This window comes from Choristoneura fumiferana, chromosome 22 (genome assembly GCF_025370935.1).
Source record: "Choristoneura fumiferana chromosome 22, NRCan_CFum_1, whole genome shotgun sequence".
Taxonomy (NCBI): domain Eukaryota; kingdom Metazoa; phylum Arthropoda; class Insecta; order Lepidoptera; family Tortricidae; genus Choristoneura; species Choristoneura fumiferana.
The window spans coordinates 5,722,217-5,746,482 of record NC_133493.1 but is presented as its reverse complement, the minus strand read 5'-3'; the positions used below and the strand labels follow the sequence as shown (position 1 = coordinate 5,746,482).

At 36.5% G+C, this 24,266-nt stretch overlaps 2 protein-coding genes across 5 annotated transcripts in view; one reads left to right on the top strand and one right to left on the bottom strand.

Moving 5' to 3' along the window:
• Positions 1-9: 9 nt before the first annotated feature.
• LOC141440109 (checkpoint protein HUS1-like) lies at positions 10-3,031 on the bottom strand. Its single transcript, XM_074104574.1, has 6 exons — positions 2,840-3,031; positions 2,557-2,763; positions 2,365-2,465; positions 1,617-1,727; positions 879-1,056; positions 10-370 (listed from the first exon to the last, which is right to left on the bottom strand). The coding sequence occupies exons 1-6, from the start codon at positions 2,889-2,891 to the stop codon at positions 141-143; spliced, it is 879 nt and encodes a 292-aa protein (XP_073960675.1). The 5' UTR covers positions 2,892-3,031; the 3' UTR covers positions 10-140.
• A 2,305-nt stretch (positions 3,032-5,336) lies between these two features.
• The window catches only part of Myb (proto-oncogene like protein Myb), a 55,631-nt gene continuing 36,701 nt past the window's right edge, over positions 5,337-24,266 (top strand). Inside the window, exons 1-2 of one of the 4 annotated variants that reach the window (XM_074105114.1) lie at positions 5,337-5,583; positions 7,188-7,304. In XM_074105114.1, coding sequence (XP_073961215.1) covers positions 5,561-5,583; positions 7,188-7,304 — 140 coding nt within the window. In that variant the 5' untranslated portion in view covers positions 5,337-5,560. Of the gene's footprint in view, positions 5,584-7,187; positions 7,305-10,960; positions 11,434-24,266 lie in introns of those variants that run through there. The other 3 variants (XM_074105116.1, XM_074105118.1, XM_074105115.1) reach the window with 3 other exon arrangements.

Genomic DNA, 24,266 nt, shown 5'->3' with positions numbered 1-24,266 from the left:
ACATACTTATGTGAGACGTTTGTCCAAAGAGTTTGTCAGTTGTTGTACTTTATTGTATGACAAATTAGTATGTCCACCAGGAAACGGAACGGATCCATATTTGAAAAAATTCTAAGCTCTTTAGTCTAACTAAACGCTATTCAATAAACTATTCCAGTAATAAAACACTGCAGTTTCACATTCTCTTCAGTTTGTAGGCACAACACCACCAGTCTCTTATGCACTATACTACACACAGTTCTGTTGTGAGATATTTGGTCTGCACTTAGGAACATAGAGAATTTCTTCGCGTCCACCCGGCAATAGCAGATGTTGGACTTGTCTTCATTCGCTTGCGTTTCTGTCTCGGAGTCTGAATGTTCTATGGGACCTAAAAGAGAATTTTGCATTACATTAACCTTTAAAACATCAGCGACGCCTACAGTTGTAAAATTACAGCTTTCTAGCATTGATAGTCCCTGAGCAAAGCTGCGGACGGACAGACAGACAGACATGGCGAAACTATAAGGGTTTCGTTTTTGCCAATTTGGCTACGGAACCCTAAATCGCTTGTCCTCGAAACTATTATCCAGTGTATTTTTTGATGTTCCTAATGTCGATCATTTCGAGGACTGATTAGAATTTTTTGCTTACCGTCATCTAGTGACGGCTACATACCACATACAGATACACCAACAGCACCGTCCCAGTACCCCACTTTGCTTCTGTGCGAGCGCAGCGTGAAAAAGTGCTGGATGAGCCACAGTCGTAAACACCTTTGAAAATAACCTTCCGATAAGAAGAAACTAATCAGATCATCCCTAACTTAGAATTGTGGTCTTATAATTTTCCATTTCCAAATGTCTCATAGGAGTTTAATAATTAATATTTATAAGTACCTTCAAAAGCCTCTACCCTTAAATCTTTGAACCTGGTGGAAACCTTGCTGGTGTCAGTCTTAATTTGCAGAGTCAGTCGTCCTTCTGCGGACGCCCACAGCATGACCTCAGCAGCCATGGTGCGCATGCGGTCTATTGTGGTCCGTAATTGCTTGAGCGTTGGTAATTGTATGGAGATCTGTAAGGAAAATATTAAAATATGACAAAATACAATTGAATTACTTAAAAAAAAGGACGCGTGTAGACGTAGCGTAGCTGTTATAAGGTCGCGGGTGAGCAAAATAATTGTTTCTAGTTCATTGATTCATTTATTCACCTATGCAAAGTAATGCCAGATTTAATAAATTATTTAAAAAATGCTTCATGATTCATGATTATTATTTTATTTTATACTAGCTGTTGCCCGCGGCTTCGCCCCCGTTATTTTTTTTTTCTGTATTTTCTTTCATAAAAACCTTCTCCTGACAGTAATGAAGACAACAAAAAAAGAATTAGCGAAATCGGACAGGTTCCAAGTTTTGCGCTTAGCAACACATTTTGTGATTCATTTTTATTTATATAGATTTTATTCATTATTATTTTATTATGTCCAATAATATTATGTCTGAATTAATCTTCATATTATTTGTCATATACTTTTTTTAATAATTATATTTCCATTTAATTTTAACATCTTTGTCAACTATTGTTTGAAAATCTTAACTGATAGCTAGTCTATATTAAATATACTACACTTACATCAGGTTTTGGTATCTTGGGCTCTTGGAAGTCAGACCACAGTTTCCTCGGTATGACCTTGACAGGTATGTCATGTGTGACCTGCCGTGTTTGTTGTGATGTTGAGGATGGCTAGAAAGAGTAGAAATAAACTACTTTTTACAAGTTTCACAACTTTTATTTGAAATGATGTCTAACATTTTTTCAAATATTCTGCTTTTGGATGATGACAAACCAAGTATTGGTTCATAACCATAAATCTCATTAATTTTAATGTACAGTCAACATCACAAATGATTGATGATGATGAAGTGATCACTTTTGTACCTTGTCGCTTTCAGTTGGTACACGATTTTGTATGGCTTTTCAAACATGACATCAAAATGATGAGGTACAAAAATGATCACTTATTTATGATGTTGACTGTACTTGCAATAAGTGACATCTCAAGTGGCATGAATGAGACACTGAGAGCTCTCTCTCTCTCAATCACTCTGCTCTGACACTAATAAACTGGGATTGAAAATACAAACTGAAATATAGATGCACAGAAAAAACAGAAAAATAAGACCATCACTGGGAATCGAACCCAGGTCCTCGGTATTCCGTACCGCGTGCTATACCGCTACACCACTGATGGTCAACGGTACCGACACGAATTTCCCTATGCATCTCATATCTCAGCTTGTGTTTAAATAGATGTATAAGTTTAAATATGTAGAACTGGGTTACTAATACTTTTAATCATAAAAAAGAACTGGTTACTTACAACTTCAATTTCTAATGTAAGGCAGGGGCATTGTTTCTTAGTCAGTTTCATTTTCAATGATTTTGCATTCTTCAAAGTGATTAGAGATCTAGCTAGGTTAGCTGAAAATGTATGGACATAATATAATAATATGATGACGGCAAATATGTAGTAACACAACTTTTACAACAAAAAAGGCGGGAAAAGACTCACTAGATGTAAATTCCAAGTAAATGTCCTTGTGATCATCGTCTAAACCAACCATTTGGTATTCAGAAAAAAACATTGCGTGAGGTATTTCACACCACAATATTGGAGGTGCAGGGCCGCTATTTTCATCGCTGACGATAAAATACAGTTGATCATCGGCTATTCTTGCTACACACTCTTTGGAAAGCTTTGATATCGTACTTACTATGTCTGAAAAACACGTTAAAATCAGTTTGTGAGAAACACAAATCGTTAAGTCGGTAAGTTTAAACCACATTTGAATTACTTGTGAACTCTCGCATAGGACCAGCATCTATCATCACCGCTCGAAACTTCATTTCGATTTAACATTTGAAACTATTTAAAATTACATCAATTCGGAGTCAGGTCAGATAAATAATTATTTGTTTTTATTTAATTTGGCGCCGATTACCTATTTATAGCATAGCAATCTCGACATGCTTTTTTGACACTGACAGATTACACCATTGTTGCAACAGTAATGAATTTAATTCCCTGACAATTCTCATAGACAATGAGGGTTCTATGACAAACTAAAGCTTTTGTTTCCTAGGATTAGAGGTGCCGTCATGTGCGGTCATCATAAGTGGCCTATCAATTTTTAAACAAGTTCCTATCAAATGGATATGTTGCTAAAGTCGAACTTTCAATTTGACAGACACGTCTATTGGCAGTATTGTTTTATGACATGCACACCACATATTTGGCTGATGGTACATGTATAACAACCGTGATGGGGCGGTGAATGACGTCACTAGAACGTTGTCTTTAAGAGCTCAAAGCATTGGCAAAGAGGCGTTCAGAATGGCGATTACTCCACCGACAAGAGCTAGGCTCTTAAGTATATATAATGATAATTATGATGTAGACGTTGTAAATTCAACTTGATTTTATTTCGTCAATGATCTATATTAACACAATTGTACACTAGCCAATTTGCATATGTACGACTGTAATTAGGGTTACTATAATTATTGCTAATATAACGCCCCCAGGGCAGGTTTTTTTATATTCCTGGTCGGGCTTTAACGATAATTATTTTATGAAGAAATAAATAGACATCAAAGTAACATCATAGTTTTATTTTTAGTTTTTTCCAAAACGACAAGCGGACCGCTGCGTTCGTCTCTCCAATAGATAGCTCAACATTTTCAGCTTTGTCGCTATTGTCACGTAACCAGATTTATCGGTGCAAACGAGCGACGACCAGCTGCATGAGGTCATATCTCAACATTTTCAGCTTTGTCGCTATATGTCACGTGACCAGATTTATCGCTGCAAACAGGCGTCGAGCGGCTACATGAGGCCGCACCTATATCCTTGTTGCTCGTGTAATGACTCTACGAGTCATAGAAAAAAAGTCGTAGTCTGCGGCAGATCTTTTATACATATACAATTTTAACTTGAATAAAATAACAATATAATTTTCGCCTCATCAGCACAAACAGGCAGGTTTTGCTATTAAAAATCAGTGAGTATAATCGCATTTTCCTTACTCCGTGAGACAAAGTAACTTTTCAATATATATATTTTTTAATTATAAACAGTGCTGGGTCTACTCACGATTTCCAAATATTTGAACTTCACTTTGATTTGTCACTTTAACTTCAACACGAAAAAAGGCCAGAGATAGGGTCAAATGTGTTGATTATAATCTTAAATTAAATTTATAGTAAGTTTTAAAAATAAATATATCGATTAATTTACATGGAAACGAAATATTTCCGAAATCTCTAAATTTTCCCGCTCTTTTAATAAAGTACGCAAAGTCGGTGCAGGAAAGCCCTTGTTTTTCTTTGTTGCTCTTGTTTTTTTTTTTTTAATAAAAGCATTCCGTATACTGCCAACCACTTTGAGTTGGATATTTGTCAAACTGAACGAATTTGCAACTAATCTATTTAAGTTTATATAATAAAAATCCTAATAAAATCAAATTTAAAGATTTAATTAGCATTTATTATAAACTATACGTTTATTTTTCAACTTTTTTAATGACACAAAGATGAGGCTTTTTGCAGTATTAAAAAATATTACATATTTTACAAGCATGCATTTTAGAAGTGTGAGATTTGTATCGAACCTACTGGACACTTTTTCGTTTCGAATTCAAAACCTGTATACTTACTTGCCGGAGACCTGATTATTGTCTGACATTCTTAACCTTTTGGTGACTTAAGATGTAATGGCGACTGTACGTACGTATCATTTTTAAGTAAAGGGTTTAAATGTGATTATTATATTTGTTTCTTAATAATCGAATTATTTATATTATATTTTTTATACTGTTTGTTTTGTAAATGGGTATAATATATGTGGTTTTATTCTAACCTTATGTACTCGCTGCTGAGGTGAAAAGTTGTGTGTCACACGAGACCAAAGTTTTTTTGCATCTCGTGTGTTTGAGTCCCTCGCTGCTCTCAGGATTCTAACCTAAAATCACTCGCTATGCTCGTGATTCAGATTATAGAATCCTTCGCTTTCTCGGGATTCAAATTCAAAACTCGCAGCAAAAAACTACTTTGCTCTCTTGTTGCACAAATAAATATTGTTTCAAATATCTATAAGGTTTGATTTGACATGTTCTATTTGCAACTGTTCTTCGACTTTGTTTTGTATTATGAAATAATTTTGAGAAAAACTTCAGAAGCCCCAAGTTTGGAGTGAACTTTGTTTGTCTGGTCACATTACCATAGACAAAAACGTTACCCCACTTTCTATCAAAGATGGCGCTACCAAGAAGGGATTTCTATTTACAGTGTAGTGTTTTATCTCTTTCTGCCACACGAATTTCCATTGACAAAACATGAGATAGACAATGTTCTCTTTTGATTGTAACGAATGCTAACGAATTGTGGTTATTTTATACATGAAGTAGTTTTATTTATTTTTCTTAATTAAGGTGAATATTAGTTTATAGGATGTGCCCCTACTGCCTGTTTCATATATACCCTCTTTTGAAGGAATAAATTGATTCGGAGGACAATACATGGCGTACTATGAAAACTCAAGGTATGTGTACAATCGATAATGTCGTCATTTTGGTCGTACTTATAACCACAAATTACATTTGTTGGGCTTATTTTGTAATTAAATTAATTCTAATTTCGGTTATTCAAGGTGTTTTATCATTTATATTACGTTTTTAGCATCTCTATAGCACCGGATTTCTCTAATTACGCCAATAAATCCCACGAACATGGAATACCGTTAGCACCAACGTTTTTCCTTCGAATTCGATCTTTAAATATTTAACGGATTCTTGTTTCGAAAGTTTTAAGTCATATTACTTTAATACAGGTTGTTCATTTTTAACTGTGAAACTGTTGTATTTTATTACCACGTTTATTTTGTCACGTCATCCCTATCAATCGTGAAATTATTCACGTATTTGGTTCAATGTCGTCTGCGATTATGCAATGTAAACTGCAGCCATTTTTACCAAGGCATCGTTATTGATCAAACTAGAATGGAAGGGCTTCTAAATATTGTTTGCCAAAAGCATGATTTTTACGATTTTTAGATAAGATTCTTTCTTGCAAATGATACGCGTACGTATTTTTTGCTGCGCTCTGCCTGCGTTCAACGCAAAGAGGTTATTTTCGCATCTCATTTTGTGTTTGTTATCATTAATGTCATGACGTCACGCACGTCAACACCACAGTAGGTAAAACATGAGATTCAAGCTAGAATCGACAGTTGGTCGTTTATTTTTATTTGATTCTTGTTGGATATTGTACTTATTGGTAGGTACTTACTACCTTGTAGTTCAATTTTATTACTAATATAATATGTACCTACCGTTTTCCTTGTATGTATCTACGATTAAGTGCCTATTTACCTACTTGTTTATTTAAGCGTTTGCAAATGAGCGCTGGCTGACTCGGCTCTACTAATGACCGAGTGTAAAGTAATCTAATAAATTAATGTCAATTGATAACTGGTTTAACTGTGATACTTAATGCTTTTATTTAGGGATTCGATGCTTCATTGAAAAGAAAATCCTAATGGCACTTATTTGTCGTCTAGAGCGAAAATTAATTATCTCTATCACATTATACCTATGTCTAGTTGACCTTCACCACTTGCAGTTTTATGCTTGTCTTTTCTGCACGGCAAGGCAGAGTTCAGTAGGGAATAAAAACAATTAACAGGTACGTAGATAAGCAACAAAAATGTCCTGTGACATCACGGCACAAGTATACGAGTAGGCACCTATTCATTTCCTGATCGGCTCTATGAATGAGCTTGATGATTGTGCTGTTAACATCTTCGTGGATGAAACCAAAAAGCTGCTAGATCCTTGTTTCGCAGAGCTTATTAGAATGAATCGGACGGAGCCCATGTGGTTGAAATGTGGTGTTATTTCTCATCTATCATTGGGTAGTGGGTCCTACCCAGCGGGTAGGCTCCCATTGCTAGTGTGAATTTCTAATATCATCAACCTCTAGGCTTCGGCTAGGTTAAGTACATTCGTAACTTTAGCGTAATACCTACGGCATAGTAACCAGATTCTGCCTATCTGCTTAATACTTAAACTTAATGTTTAAGTACCCTATTAGTCTTTGTGAACTCGAATTAAGTATTATTGTTACAAACCTATTTTTTTGTTCTAGTATGCCGGATGACAATGCAAAAACTCCTCTGCAAATGCAGATAGAGAGGCTACAAGTTTTGCGGGCAAAACTAAACACTGAAGCAGAAGAAGATTACGTAATCGTCAAAGAAGAAAAGTAAGTGGACTTAAGAGTTAGATACTCATTTACAATATTCTAACTTAATAACACAACTTATAAGAATTGTACAGAGTTAGTTGAGCAGTACAGAGCTTTGAGTACCTACACACAAGTGGGAATTCTAACTACTATTATGCTAATTGTAAGGACTACAATACAATGACTCCTTATTGTACACCAGAAATAGTAAGCGATACAGAAAACATGTACACAGAGAGAAATTTACAAGGTAAGCAATAGGCGGCCTTATCTCTTAAGAGGGATCTCTTCCAGGCAACCTTTTTTTACAGAAAGAAGGAACTATTTCAGTATTAAGCCGTGGTGGCCTAGTGGTTTGATCTATCGCCTCTCAAGCAGAGGGTCGTGGGTTCGAACCCCGGCTCGCACCTCTGAGTTTTTCGAAATTCATGCGCGGAATTACATTTGAAATTTACCACCAGCTTTGCGGTGAAGGAAAACATCGTGAGGAAACCTGCACAAACCTGCGAAGCGATTCAATGGTGCGTGCGAAGTTCCCAATCCGCACTGGGCCCGCGTGGGAACTATGGCCCAAGCCCTCTTGTTCTGAGAGGAAGCCTGTGCCCAGCAGTGGGACGTATAAAGGTTGGGATGATGATGATGATGATTTCAGTATTAACTGCATTAGCTACGCTATCTCTGATTATCATAGACTATCATCATCTATCTTGTGTTTCCGCGCAAGGACCTAACAATGATCCTGTGGGCCGCACACGAAGTTGCAGACAGTCATCGACCGTCGATTTGAGTAAAATCGTAGCTAGAAAACAAAGGTTTCAATGAGAGCGTAAAACGCAATTTTGCATCTTCTCACCTTTATGTTATGTTTCTTGGACATTTTAAATCTTTAAGTTTTAGAACAAATTTGTGCACTATTTTTGTCAGAATTTGATGATCTTAAAATTGCTTGTTTATTATTATCTAACGTGGCTTATTATAAGTTTTTGAAGCTTAGTATTTCTCGTTGTCGACTGTCGAGTATCACCGTAGCTCTACGAGTAATACTGACTATATACCTGACTTATGACAGGAATTGTAACTGCGTTATAAAAATGGCCTTCCGTGTCCTAGTAGGCGGGGCTTAAAAGCGTGTGCGTAATTTGACTGACATCTGACATTGCATCACGCAAGCAAACCAATCTCTGCTTTCTTTCTGAATTTTATTGAACTAATCAACAAGCACGTCTATTTGCAACCTCGAAAATGATTCGTATTTGATTCATAAGTTTTGATTCAAGGTATGGCCACTTTTTATGTGGAATTTGAACTGAGTTACGCTACCTGTTAGGATTGTTAGGATACCAATTTAATAATTTATAAGTCCAAAATTTGCCATCAATTGTTAGTCAACGTGCGAGTATCTAAAATAATTATATTTTTAAAAACTGCTGAGCTAATATTTTCGTATTTTATGACTTAAATGTGTACTTAGTACCTTGAGTTTTTGTGTTCCTCTGTTCCTTTCTTCCTTCTTTCCTCTGTTTGTGTGTTATGAATGAACACGAGCAGAGGGCCAATGATCGTTCTAAATCTGTTGAGGCATGAAATCGAAACATTATTAGTGCGAGTGGAGTCGATTAGTAACCACAAATACGTTTTCGTTTATATTATTCATTTCATTACTTTCTATAAATTTTGTACGATTTTACATTACTGGCTCTACATGGCGAGAATAGTAACGGATTTAGGGTATAAATTTGTTCGCAAATCTATCTACTCGTTGAACTCGTTCAATGGTATACTCCAAATAAAATAGTGAATTGCTGCTGTAAAACTTCTGCTTACGATGTTTTGAAACTGCGCACAATAATTATGAACTGCATTCCAATTACCCCTATCTGCTATGGATCCATATTGACTCACATATTTTTTTTTCATCATTACTTTTTTAGTCATTGTTTTATGATTACCATTGTAACATTTGTAACTCATAAAAGACGGTTTATCATTTTTTTATCAATAATGCCATTGCTAAGAGCATTTATGAATTTATATTGTTGTTACTCATATCATTCTCTTTTATAACAGATAGTCATCGTATATATATTGGAACATATCTGAACTCCACGATGTTTTTCAGACCGATGTCCTTCATAACGGACAGTTATCATAATTTCTGTAAAAATAACATACTCTTAACTCATGATGTTCTTTTTTAACCCCCGACGCAAAGAGAGGGGTGTTATAAGTTTGACAGCTATCTGTGTGTTTGTATGTCTGTGTGTCTGTCTTTGGCGTCGTAGCTCTTAAACGGGTGGACCGATTTGAATGCGGTTTTTTTTATTTGAAAGCAGATTTTTCAGCGATGGTTCTAGACGTGTTTCATCAAAATGACAAAGTTGGGGGTTTTTGATGCAAATAGGTATGCAGACATTCAAACAAATCATGCAAATAAGCACTTCAGTAAATCACTAACGATTTGTCTAATGGAGACATGTGAGGAACAGCGCACCCATCTGCTGCATCAGTGGACCGCCTGCTGAAATTTCTGATTAAAAATGCGCATTACTGTATATGACCTTTCCTTTGCGGTTTGATATGTGTGAATCGTTTCTTAGTGACCTATCATCATCATAATCAGCTTTAGGTTAGGATGATCACTGTTGGACGTAGGCTTCCCCAAAGTTGTCTATACTTACCTGACTTTAAAAAATCCCAATAAAATTGGTTTATTCTTTAAGGATCTACTATGCCACAGACAGACAAACAGATTAAATCTAAATAGGTTAATATTCTTTTGTTTTTACGTGGGTGGGAGTTTGAAGAGAAGCAGCTATCCTATCACTTTAAACACAGAATAAGTAATAGTACCAGTACAAGCTTTAAAGTAGAATAATTTAGTACTTAGTAACATTGAGCAAAATATTTAATCGAATCCAACAAAAACGTAAAAAATAAGTTGAAAATGCGAGCGCTGTGTGGTCATTACAAGCTCAATAATAATCTTATCGAAAAAAATCTGGAAGTTGTCTGTCCGGTGTTGGTACAAGAGCGATGTAGCTCGGTCAGATCGAATTGGCTCGCGGCTGCGGCCTTTTCTTCTTAACTTAATTCCACTACAGCTGTACAGCTACAAGGGCCTACCATGTGGTAGATTTTTTTGACATTCATAAGTGCTTGTTATAGCCTACATTTAATAAAGATATTTTGACTTTGACTTTGACTTTATAGAGTAGACTAGATGAAGCAGACTTAGGTAGGTACTTATTATTTAGTTTACACACGGAACGGAGTTTACGTGCCATAAGCCGTGGCCCAATATTTTTTTGAAATCAAATTTAAGTAGGTACTGACCTATTTTTAACGTGACTAAAAACTAATATCAACATTCATAATTGGTAAAAAAAACAGTTCATTTTATTAATTCGACTTTTATGATAATTTTTTACCAACTAGGTACATATTAAATCTTATCATCAACCTGTATATAATTCTTTTTGAGACCATAGACAAAGTGAACTTTCGACCTACCCACTTAAAGCAAAGCTAGTAAAAAAAAAGTACCGAGAGCGTCGATTAATTAGTACGAGAGTCTTACTGCCTTATTTAAATTTTATCTGGATACCTGTGCTCCTCAAAAGGGATCTTACCTCACGTCTCACCCTACAATGAAATGTGAAATGCAATGGCCATAATAAAACAACCCGGGGGCGAGACAGGGAGGGCCTCGCGTCGGTTCCCTCGCTCACCGCTCGCGCCCCGCTGTGTTCGTTTCGCTGCTCAGTCAGTCCGGCTTCGCGCGCGGTTCGGCCGAGATTCATCGCGTCAGGGCCCAAATAAAAAAAATAAATATTAAAAAGTTAACTATCCTTGTCTATTGCTTGCCAAATTCGGGCGGGAATTTCGCGACATGTCATAAATTTACCCATGGAATGTGAATTTTTAAGTCTTTTTTTTTTTTATAATATAATGTTCTGTAACAATGAATCTAAAGTTAAGTAATGAAAAAGGTGGTTAATTCTATAGTTCTGCACCGTAATTAGTGTTAAGCGATGCAATATCAAAGCAACGAGGATGACGATTTACAATATCGTATTTTTGGCGAATCCTTCAACTTCCATGCTGAGAGCAACAACAGTTCAAACGTCGGCTCCGGTCGTCGTAGAAAGTGAGTTTTAAGTTTATTTACATCCAGTACATAACTTTTAGCATTGAACTTCAATTATTGTTAATAATAAAGATTGGCACGGCACGTACCATGTGTATTATTGCATTTCTTTACCTCATATGAACTCTATCTATCACCTTTTTTAATTTCAATTAAACCGAATAAGTAGCAAGCACTAAGTCATCTGTGTGATAGGTCTGAAAAGTATTTTATTAGAGCAAAAAAATAAAAAATAGATTTATTACTTATCGAAGATAACAATCACATTCTGCTACATCAACTGCTTCATATAGTACTCATTCGGTCTGTAAGGCAGTGCACTTGAAAATCGAATTTGACCTTCAAATTGTCATGAGCTGAAATTTGGTGGGTGGGTTGAATGAAACAATCCTCTTTTTCCAAGCTTTTATAACCTTGTTGTTAATATTGTTGCTGTCTTAGTGTGGTAATTGTAAGTAAAGTATAAGTGGTGTTGGCTTTTTGGTTATTTTTAATCTTGGTTCACAACACTGCAACCTGATGTGAAAATGTTGCACTCATTCTCTGCAAGTTAAAAATATCAACTACATTTTAGAATGTCAGGTTGTACAAAGCAGTAAGTAAACCAAAGCAGTGGTTGAACTGTCTTTGCCATGTTTACTAACTTATGCTAATATACAAACATGTTATTTTATTTTTTCGAAAATCCCATGTGGCTCGGGAAAAATGTTAGTTGCAGCCAACACTAAGTGATGTATAATCTAGGCAGTTTTTCTGCACATTCACTTAAGAACCATGTCCACTTAGAACTATATCCACTTTTGCCACTTTCTATAGATATATCTCGGTTTTTGTCTTTGTTTTGCAAGCTATTACAATACAATAATCTGGTAATGATATCCTCGTCTGGTTAAAAGTTATCTCCATAGGACTGAATTCTTCATTGGTTAATTAAGTTATTAAGTGAATGGCATTGACTTTAAAGATACAGAAAATGTAGTTTAGATGACAATGCAAGTATAGTCAACAATATGATGGTTGAATTATACAAAAACCTGTGCTTTTAACTAAAGGAACCATATTTTGGAAAGTTTTTCTTTGTTCTGAACTTCATAATCATGTTCAGGTTACAGAGGTAGACAGTGAGTAATTTTTCTTGGAGGCTTTAATTAAATTGCTATTTCTCATTTTGTAAAAAAACTGTTCAATAATAATGATCAATGGCTGGAGGCCCTTTACATCCGTGAGGCCCTGGGCCATGGACCAAAAAACTCTTATGGATCTGTCCTAATGCCATAGAACTGATGACCATTGGGGCAGACTGGTTCTTGAGTGGAAACTGCGCAATGGCAGCCACTGGGTCGGGCACCTTGTGGCCAGCTGAGGCGATGATATTATTGATATTTGTAAGGCAGCGGGAAGGGATGTGAGATGTGATGATTGAACTTAGCCGTGTGCCGTGGGAGAAACCAGCATCCAGGAGTGGACTGATAGAGGCTGATGATGATGGTATCTGGCCCTCTAATAAGGCTCCTATTTCTCACGGTAGTTTCCACCAATTCTAAAATTAGGATGATTTATCATTATCACAAAAAATGAATTTTAAGAACATTTTTTTCCCCTCAAAACTAGTTTGACCACTTTATGAAGACATTCATTGTTGCCACCTAAGAGTTTGCCATTTATAACGCTACTAGCTCTTGCCCACGACTTTGTCTGCGAATAATTCGTTTATCGCGCGCCCGTGGGTACTTGCAAATAATACAGAAGTTTCTAAGTTTTACAAAGAAGTATAGAACAAAAGATTATAAAAAGAATGACAAGTGGCCAAAATACCTGTCTTCTTGTAACCCTAGATGCAGATAAAGTTGCATGCAGCAGTGCAGCAGTCAGTCATTAACATAGGTACTTACCTAATATCAATAGGTGTTAAATTCAATGCTTTTGTAATTAAATGATAGCTTTGCTCTTTCAGTGACATACAGGTTTACTTATTGCGTGCGAGTTCATTTGTTTTTGTGGTATGTCAATGAATATAATAAGTTTTGTTATTTTTTTAATACTTTTTTTTTGCTGATTGTACTTTTTGTTCACTGTACCTGCATTGTCATTCAAACTATATATTGGTAACTGTGGCGTACATTGAGTAGGCAGCAGGTAGGCAGTGCCTACCTGGGGCGCTGCAGGCGCAAACTAGCTGCCGCCTACCCTGGACAGTGGCGTAGCGTGGACTAATGTAGACGTGGCCGAAGTCGTATCAGCGAGGCCCCTTTTCTATGGTCGCATCGCATTTAAAGGGGCCTCGTGAGGCCCTTTTAAGTGCGAGGCCGTGGGCGAGGGCCCACTCCGCCCACTCCTAGCTACGCCACTGACCCAGGAATTGACCCGATGCATGCCAGTGTTGCTGACAACTGAACTTATTAATACCATACCTATTGTATTGTCACCGAAGCTTGACTCAATCGACTATTCGACATGGTCATGGTTTGGTTTGCAATTTTGAAAACCACCATCTTCATTTGTCTAGTCTCGGAAATTAGAATCCACTTTCAATGATCAGATAGATTTACTTAAAATTAAGTTAATGAAGACCCTAATACATATGGGAATTTAATGAAATCTCGGAATTTAAAAAACTGCCAGATCCATCCAGAATCACGCGAGCGAAGTCGCGGGTAAATAGTAATGTTTAATAAATATTCATTATTGATAAATGATAATACATACATAAAATGACGCCTCTTTCCCAACGGGGTAGGCAGAGACTACATCCTTCCATTTGCTACGATCCTGGCATACAACAATAATTATTATTAGCCTATTCTGTCCCACTGCTGAGCAAAGGCCTCCCCCCGGCACTCCCACTGGTCTCTGTCCCCTGCATATTATTATAAGGGCTGTCCTTCAAGAAGTAGTCCAGTTCATCTCGTTCATAACTAATAATAATATTTTCATTCATTACAAGTTCAACTATCAAAACATCATTTATGTTAGGTCTAAACGTTAGTTAAAAGGAACAGCTAGGCGACAATTACGAGTCTGTACATCCGGTACCGCTAGTTTCTGTCCTCGCTCCAAAACATTACCATATTAAAATCTATTGCCCGATTTGAATATACCGAACTCCTGCGACCTTCAACTTTTGGATTATCCTGCGTGCCTCAAGAGACCTTGGAACGCGCCCATGTACCAAGGTCTCACGTACCATACCTACCTATACCTAACTTCAAAAGCAAGGCGGGCAAGTAGGTAACGTCAAGCAAAAAAGTTGTTCTATTGCTATTATTACGATAGCTCCAGGGATCTCGGTATTGGTAATAAAGTAAGCAATTTGTGTTAATGTTGGAGTATTGTAGCTGAAGCTATTAACTTTGTACCTAATATGTAAGTAAACGGTTAAAGCTAAACTTTTGGTTTATTTGTACGGGTACTTTTATTTTAATTCTTTTTTAATATTGTCATCGGTATCTGTTTATGAATGAATATTCAGCTAAATTTCTTCTTTTCCTTATCTCGTGGGATTTTCAGAAAATCCTGAACACTTATACTTATACCCTAATATGAAGCGCCTAGTAATCTAGCTCTAGCTACGGACGGAAATAGTGTATCTGAATCGAAAATATAAATCCCGTTTACACCCTATCCCTTGGTAATTTCAATGAATCCGTCAATTCCGTGTCTACATTATAAAGGCAACGTCTGCAATGGCTCTTGGTAAAATATTAGCCTTGAAGGACCGAAGGTTTGGGCTGGCCGTTCACTCACGAGTCAGTCAATTAGTCTAATCTTTTCTTTTTTTATTAAATATTTATTCCTCAGTAGGTATATATTGCTTTTAGTTTTTCTATATTATTTTAACTATGAATATCAGGCCGATAATAGACAAAAAATATTTTGTTGACAACTGTACTTCTCTAGTTGAATGAAGCGCGGCGGTGCCATTCAAAAGATGTCAGTCTGGTCATTTAATGGCTCTTAGTGGTTTATACTTTACTTTAATGATCTTAATAGACCGTAAGTACCTGAGATAGTATTTATCTACTTTGTTGTGAACACCTTTAGAAGAATTTTGGATTTAGTCTTAGCAAAAAATCTATAACTTCATAGTTACCTAATTATAATCATTTGCTTGATTTGATTAGCCTTTACTCACGGCTTCGCTCGCGTAATCTTTGGGAATCTTTGATGTACTTAGGTATTTTTTTCAAAAGATACTCGTAAATAAATCGATCTATCTAATTTAATCCATTATTTTTGGCAGTCTAACTGAAAATTTTTGAAATTCAAATGTGAATTTTCTAAATTTACGTCGTGCCCCTCATTGACTACATTCGTATGTCTATATTTGTTTTTTTTTTTAAAATCGAATAGTTCACAATTACAAGTGATGAAAGCAGCTCGAACAGTAAAACTAGATATGTATTAGATTAGCTGACTCAACAGTCTTATTTACATAGATTCCGGTTAAAGTTTTTCAAACCCGTTTACAGTTTCTAGGATGGGTAATCAAAAGTTATCCAAGCTAGCAAATTCTTACATAGTCAATCAGATATAGATAGATTAAGACTTCTTGGCATCTTTCACATAATCTACATGACGAATAACTGAATACCTAAGCAGGTATAGAAGTAATCTTAAGTGGCTAAATAGGAAACTTTGCCTACTTGTTTAGCCCCACTTAAATTGAAGCCTGAGGGCGACTCGTTTGGTCAAATATACATGTCATCACATTTCACATTATTTTTAGTTCATGTTTCACTGTCTACGGTTGTCTAGCACCCCTCATTTCAGCCCGTTCTAACAGTTCTAACTCATAGTTTCCGGGTTTTTTTTTTTAGTATTATTACTTACGAATGTAACACTTGGCTTGTCTTTGATCTGATCTCGGAATACAGAGTAAAGTTTCTCTTAATCATAACTTAGAGGACGCCTTGGTATGACCTAAACTTGAATTCAGTACTGTGTTTTGTGAACAATATAAAATCTTCTGTTTAATATATTGCTGTCACGTCCATTTAAGAATTAACTTGAGCAAGTTTTAAATGTAGGATTAATGCACGGCCAGACGTTCGTGTCTACTTCCTATTACCAACTATTTCCTTAACCGTGAGAATTAAAAAATGAGCAATGGACAAGCCCTGACCAGTCACCCCCTCAAAGGTAAACGACCAGGAGGGTGGCACCCCCTAAGGGCGCTTAATTGCCTCACGTGCTTACCGGCAGATGGTAGGCAAGGTGCAAGACAGTGGTGGACGCATATCGATGGAAATTACTCGATAAGGTCTAAAGATACACAAAATGAATAGTAGCACGATAAAGTAAATTATTTGGACATACATGTACACGGGGCACACTAGTTCTTAAGGTGCTTGATAGTGTGATAGTTATGTTTTTAGTTTTAAAGAAAAGTTTCGTTATTGATTGAGTCGTTATAAGTTTTCGTTGTCTAGATACCAAAAAAAATGTTAGCATCTTTAGGTTCAATGCTTAACATGGCACTCGTTGACCTTCCGATGTCGTCAAACACTCACTAAAACCCGCACAAAATTGTTGTGTTCCGGAAAAAATGCTCAACTAAGGCAAATTTCAATTTCTAAACCTGCGTGCGATCTTTGACTGCAAAAACACCTCGAGAGTTACGACAATTGATGTAGAATCCCCATGTAAGTTTCTATAATCGACAATATCGATCTAATTATTCACCATCACTACAGAATCTAACATGGCTCCGCTATGAATACCGAAGTAATTGGGGTGAGTGCAGGACGTAACTTTCACACGATTGCAACTGCACTTCTAGTCTATAAATATACAATGTTTTATGTCTTTAATAGCGTTTTTGCTCGGCGTGAAATTGACATTTTCATGAAGGCCTTTTTCCTTAGCAAATTGCAAGCAATGAATAATGTATGATAGTTCATTTTCAAAGTTTTGGTTTAAAAAATGTCTTGTAACATTGGCCATTAATATTGAGAAAGAACTTGTTTAGACAAATTTTCGACCACGTGATCGAGACCAGACCCCAGTTAGCTTAAGGATACATAAAAAAAACATTCAATAGACCAGCTGGTTTGACACCCGGTAGAAGAAATATTGTATTCATTTACAAGGGGGACTCAAGGAATTGGGGGAACCCATTATTTCTTGATACCGTCTGCCAAACAAAAAATGCTTTAGGTACGCGCCTATCCTTTATTGCTGACGAGACAGATTCGCAATGGTTACAATGGCTGACGTCAGATTTTTGTCCCCAAGAATTTTGATAACTAGTGACATTGTAGGTACGATCTTGTACTCATGTCAAAGTTCATCAAGCCCTGAATTTATTTCCGACAGAAAACTTTGGGTTCTTTGTGAGGGGGAGCTTGTCATACGTTTCTTTTTCTTTTCACATGCATCTGCACCAAAAATCCTTCGACAATAAAACGCCTGAGAAATCATTATAACAACTTTAACTCAAATCAAAACTTAATCTTCTAACTTTTACCAGTGCAAATATACGAATCATCGATTTTTATAGCTCTCTGTAGACAAAGCCGCAAAAAATCGATTGTGTGCTAAGGATGAATGAATCGATTCGTGTGGGAGTTCATATCTCGATGGAAGCAGCTGCTTGGCGCGTGCTGTATATAGCCAAGTACAATGGGATCCTTCGAAATTACTTATGCACCCAAGTTACTTTGCCTATATTCAAATTAGTTTCTTTAACATGGTGCATCGGAAATGCAGCTTTTAAAAAACATGCGTTTGTATGCTTGTAGGTGCTTTAATCATCAGACTTGTCATCGAAGGAAGTGGCTGGATACCTATATGCTTCTTTTGGTTATTATTGCTGTAAATGTTTTTGCGTACGAACGAGATTATTTCATGCTTATTATTTTCCTTAGTAAGCTGTGGTTAGTTATAATAAAGCCATTATGATACAGGAAAAATCAATATTTTTGCCTAAGGTTTTTATGCATGGTAGTACCTATCTTGATTTGGATTGGAAGGATTTTTTTTTGTTTAAAAACCGGTTGTAAACGAAAGATTTTCATAGTATTCTTGTACCTTTATGTTATGCATCATAAAATTTAAAAAAATGTGGTACAAAATGAGAACTTTCTCCATTTAATAACCTAAGTAACAAAAAGTTGGGAAACCCCCGACTTTGTCACTTCAAAGTTCAATATCTCAAAAACGGCTAAACTGACTTTGATTAAACATGTCTAAGAACTATCGCTAGAAAACCTGATTTCAAATAAAAAAAACCGCATTCAAATCGGTCCACCCGTTTAAGAGCTACGGCGCCACAGACAGAGACACAGATACACAGACACACATAGCGGTCAAACTTATAACACCCCTCTTTTTGCGTCGGGGGTTAAAAATAGTAAATAAAAATTGGATGTATTTAAATAAACGTAAACTTGACTCACCGTCTCACCGACTCCAAACCACACTATAAAATTCAAATAACTAAGCACCTTTTGCTATCTCCATGCGGGTTCTAACGTAATTTCTAAAGAGGGGGTGAGCCCCTATGAAACAAAGATTATACTCTTGAAGGAAAGGTAGTTTAGTTACTGGTACTGTCGATACCATTATCATGCATGAGGGTTTTGAATAACTATCTATACTTACAAATGCCATCCCGACTGCCACATGGCGATCGAATTCAAAATCGATTTTATGGCTTTTGTTCCCCATTTTGTTATGTGATGGATTATTAAAATTTCAAATTTGGTTGTGATGGCCTGATGGGAGATTCACAGGTTTTTTGTTATTATGTCTGGGAAAAATAAATTCGATACATAAGAATTATAAGCAGATGTCGAATTAATATTGCAGAGTTCAATTGGTATATTAATTGACGTTTCCTATTAATTGTAGAGAATAATGGTGATAACGATGAGAGAGTTAAATCATAAAATATGATACATAGTTGTAAGTGTAAAACCTTGAAGAATTACGGCCTGTGCAAGGGCATTAAAGAAAAGAGAAGTTATTACGAGAATTAGTGAACATGGTAAAAAATATCGCTCGCTATGTATGTTTTGTCTCGCAATTGATAAAAACCAAGTACATTACACATGCTTAAAAATAACAGAAAAGATTTTCCATCTCGTACGGATATGCGGGGTCAAAGTATACGAAGAACTAGAGAAAAAATAAACTGGAAGGAAACCCATTAAAACAAAGAAGTAAACGTTACTTACCACCATGATATTTTTTTTAGATATATTTGTTATGAGATGTAGACCGTGATTTTCTTCGATCCCGATATTTCGCCTATTTACCATCCCAGCCTATATACGTCCCACTGCTGGGCACAAGCCTCCTCTCAGAACAAGAGGGCTTTGGCCATAGTTCCCACGCGGGCCCAGTCCGGATTGGGAACTTCACACGCACCATTGAATTGCTTCGCAGTTTGTGCAGGTTTCCTCACGATGTTTTTCTTACCGCACAGCTCGTGGTAAGTTTTAAATGTAATTCCGCACATGAATTTCGGAAAACTCAGAGGTGCGAGCCGGCGTTTGAACCCACGACCCTCTGCTTGAGAGGCGAGGCGATAGGTCAAACCACTAGGCCACCACGGCTTCCCCGCCACGCGGTTTTCGCCTATTTGCGTGTATCATAATCACAGGTAGACTGGTAGCAAATACAGCTTTAAAAATGTTATGAAATTGTTATTCACAATCAGGCCCAACAAAAGCTTATTATAACATTATAAAGAATCAATTGTGTTCTTAATTAAATGGATGTTTAATTCTCCCGTTAATGATCATTTAGATACTAGCAACCGTGACGGCCATATTGCACGCCACGTGAGTCATTTCACACCCGGATGGGTAAACTCCCTTGTGGGAACTGGGTCTGTTTGTTAAAAGCAGCATTTAAAATAAGGAAATGATGGTGTTAATTTGCACCAAGAATGCCAAAATGTGTTTTGAAAATTTCGAGGTATTTACCGGGTGGTTACCCAAAGGAACTGACCTTGATCCTTAACCTTTTATTTGATACTTATACGAACGGCCATTGAAGTTGTACGAAAGATTTTTCTAAATAAAATCTTGTTTATTTTTTTAATAAAAGTTCTCTGTAATTAAATCCTCTAAAATCATGATATTCCCCCCCAGAAATAAGACACAAAAAAATCTGAAGGCATCGAATAACCTAATCACGCGTGAATGGGATCAAAATACTGATTGTAATTTATTGCACTTATAATTAATGTAAGGGTATGTACCCTTGGACAGGTTACCATAGAACATTCCCACGATGTTTAAAAAATAGGGGCTACAAAGAGGGGAAAGGCATCGGTGCATGTCCTCCTGATCTTTTATTCCAAATTTGTAAACGCAGATGGGATGAGTTTGTCTTTTTTAGAAACACATGCAGTTCCCATGGTTATGTTGACGTGACCCGTGGCAACAATACATTGTGATCTGGTGTGGACTTTTTAAAAATATGTTGTAGATCTGATCACTCATTGTCGTTTAGGGAAAATTTTGCAGTGCAATTTTTGGTGTCGGCCGGAAATTTCTTGCATTTACATGCTATATGACATTTATCCATCCATAGTAATATTATAAATGCGAAAGTGTGTGTTTGTGATTTTGTATGTTTGTCCGTCTTTCACGTCGAAACGGAGCTAGGGATCGACGTGATTTTTGGCAAAGAGATAGTTTATGGGCCAGAGAGTGACATAGGCTACTTTTTATCCCGGGAAAATGCACAGTTCCCGAGGGAACAGCGCGCGATAACCGATTTCCACGCGGGCGAAGCCGCGGGCAAAAGCTAGTATGTCTATATAAACGATTTAATTTTAGGTGTATTGTTGATATTGTAACTTAAATGTTACTTTAAGCTTTATTCGAATTTATAGGCTTTTCTTCAAAATTCTTGATTTAGTAGAATCTCAGCTTCCCATCGGAAAGGTTATCTGTTTCGTCATTATATTCAATATTTGGTTCCTTTTTATTAAAACGTGTCACCTTATCTTTGTTTAATTTTAATGTTCTCCTAAATGCATGCTATAACGAGGTCAAAAAGCCAAATCCGCATCTCTCACTCGCGTCGCAATACACAATGCAAGCATTAATTAATTGTGCCCAAACCTGATTTTGGCTCTAAGTAACCCCTTCTTTAACTCAAGGGTACTATTGTTAGGGATTCACATTATTTCAGAAGTGCAATGCCCTTAAAATGGGTCATTTACACTTCGCTCTCTATAATATTGTTCTCTTGTGTGTTGCTTGTTCTTTTCTTTTCTTGCTTAAACGTGTGAATCTATTGTCAAATAATTAAAATTTACTGCACTTAAGTAGTCTAAAAATTCTAGTTCCTGTCTTAGTTTCAGCCATTTGAAAGAAAGAAAATATTTATTCGTGACGTGACATGACGTGACGTGACATGGATAAGAATAATAATAAAAAAATAAATAGCAATGTGTATTTATTTATTCATACAAAACATTTAGGCAGATACCTTTTTTTTCCAAATCTCGCTCAGAAAATTACGTCACTAGACTTTTGAGTTTGTGTGTTATCTGTATTTATTTGTTATTTTATTTCTATAAACTTTCAGCTGCTAGCGTACACAAACAAGGCGTTGTATTAAGAATACACGTCTATACTATTTTCCGTGGAAAATTACTCCAGACTTGTAGAGGCTACCCTGACCTCCAAAACACTGCTGACCCAGAAGATTAAAGCACAATTTAATTAACCTAATCCAAACGCAGTAGCTCATAGCTTTGCAGTTCAACGCTAGGCGCACGCGCATCCCCTGGTGGCATTGCGCAGCTGCTCGTAATCAACGCGGCTTTGTGCGTGGGGGGGCAGATGGCGTGCTCCCGCCGATTTGCTGTTTTGTAGTAAATCGATAGTGTTTTGTCATTAAGTTTGGATCTTCACGCACAGCTTTCATTCAATAAATACACTTGACTTAATTTATTTGAAAGGAGGTCACTGGTTGGATCTGTCGTTTAAGATGGGGACTATTTACGAATAAGTCTCAATACAATTGCTATCATATAAATCGAAGGAGCAACTGGCGGCTGCCTAGATGCCCAAAAAACATTTGAACCCGCACTTACACTACTGGTAATAAATACGCTTGTATTCAGATATCTTTGGGCATTTAGAAAGCTTTGGTGTAAAAGATGGCGGGTGTTTATAGATAGGATAATCTTCTATTACTATATCTTGGTACCGTGGCGAGGCGTTCTGATAGTATAGATTACTGAAGGCTGGTCATTCTTTTCTGCAAATGTCCATATATGCATATGCAACAAATACATATGTGATCATTTCTGTACGTTGTCGCTTTCAGTCATTACACAATTTCGTATGGCTTTCCAAACATGACGTTAAAGTGACAAGGTACAAAAGTGATCACTTATTTATGACATTGACTGTACTTATGTATGTAAACTCTTTAGTGCAAAGATAGAGTAACAAACACGATTGAAAAACGTTGAGATATATGTACAAAGGCGAAATTATCCCTTTAAGGGATCTCTACCAGTCAATCACACACATGTATACAGGTATATTGCCATTGTTACTTGTGTATGATTAGTAGTAGTGTCAAGTCAATATGTGTGTTTGAACTTGCGAAAAAAACACTATTGCGAAACAACCGACCTTTTGTTAATCACATCAAAAGGCCCAATTAAAAACCGATAAGACTAACAAAACAGTTCCCACAAGGAACGGTGCTTAATCAAATTTCTGATATCAGAAACCATCGTAAATTCGTCCATTGACACGCGTAAGGCCAGATGGTTCGTCACCTGCCTGCAAGACTGCAGCCAGACTTTGCGGAACTCGATCGTCCGGGACCGCATTCCTTTTGAAAACAAATTCCCAACTCTACCCCCGGTCGTTGACTTTGATATGCACCATTTCGGTGTTGATAGTTGCCATTCAACATTTTACAAACCTTACCCCCTTATTCATAAACGACAATTAAACCTATTTTAGTTAAAATGCCGCTAAAATTCGTTTGTCCTTATCTGTCACTTCGACATTTGTATTTGTTAGAAAGGGACAAAGCATTTGTTAGTTAACATAGGCTTGTTAAATTTTATGAATAAGGGGGTTAGACTTTAGTGACTTCATGATGTTGCAACTTGCAACAGAGGCTGAAATGTTAGACGAATAATTTCTGTGTAGTAGTAGAGCGACTGGACAAGAATTTAAGTAATAAACTAAAGCAATTTAGAATAGACGCTTGGAACAATGACCTCATACAATAAACACAATCTTCCTTTCAAGAGGCCCCTCGGTCCAATGTGTTTCACATAAGCTTCGTTTGTGCGATACGAATTCGTTTGATGACAACAATGTTTTCGGCTAAAATCGTAAATGTTTCTTCAGCAGTAATAAGCAGTTGAACTAACATTATTTAGACGATTTCAATTTTATCAACTTGCACATATAAGCTATCTTATTAAACGTGTTATCACAAAATGCACTTTTTTGTAATTATTGTCATACTTACGTATATACAATTTTTTCGTTCGATTTTAACGAGCACATCGGGTAATTAAATAAAAAATACAATAGACTGAAATAGCTCTCGTGCACAAATAGAAGTAAACAGTCTTTGTTCATTAGCGCTTTCTCTAAACACCTTTCGGGCGCGTGCTACTGTAATTGTTAGGCCATAATAAGGGAAGGAAGTTAAAAAAATATACAGGGGTTAAGAAAATGTCAGACCATATGCGTGGGGGCGAGCCATTGTAAGACTTAGCAAGACATTAATCTTGGTAGAGCAAGGGACGCCAGGTGAATACCCTTTTAGACCTTTCGTAACAACCTCAAAAAATATCGCCAAGAAATTGTTGAGTAATTTCTCCCAATTTA

Bases quoted from the DNA above. Each gene is read 5' to 3' on its own strand.
- LOC141440109 (XM_074104574.1), bottom strand. From the start codon at position 2,891: ATGAAGTTTCGAGCGGTGATGATAGATGCTGGTCCTATGCGAGAGTTC. The intron at 2,466-2,556 runs GTGAGTCTTTTC...ATACATTTTCAG, and splicing joins TTACTTGGAATTTACATCTA to CTAACCTAGCTAGATCTCTA. The intron at 1,057-1,616 runs GTAAGTGTAGTA...TTTTCCTTACAG, and splicing joins CCAAGATACCAAAACCTGAT to ATCTCCATACAATTACCAAC.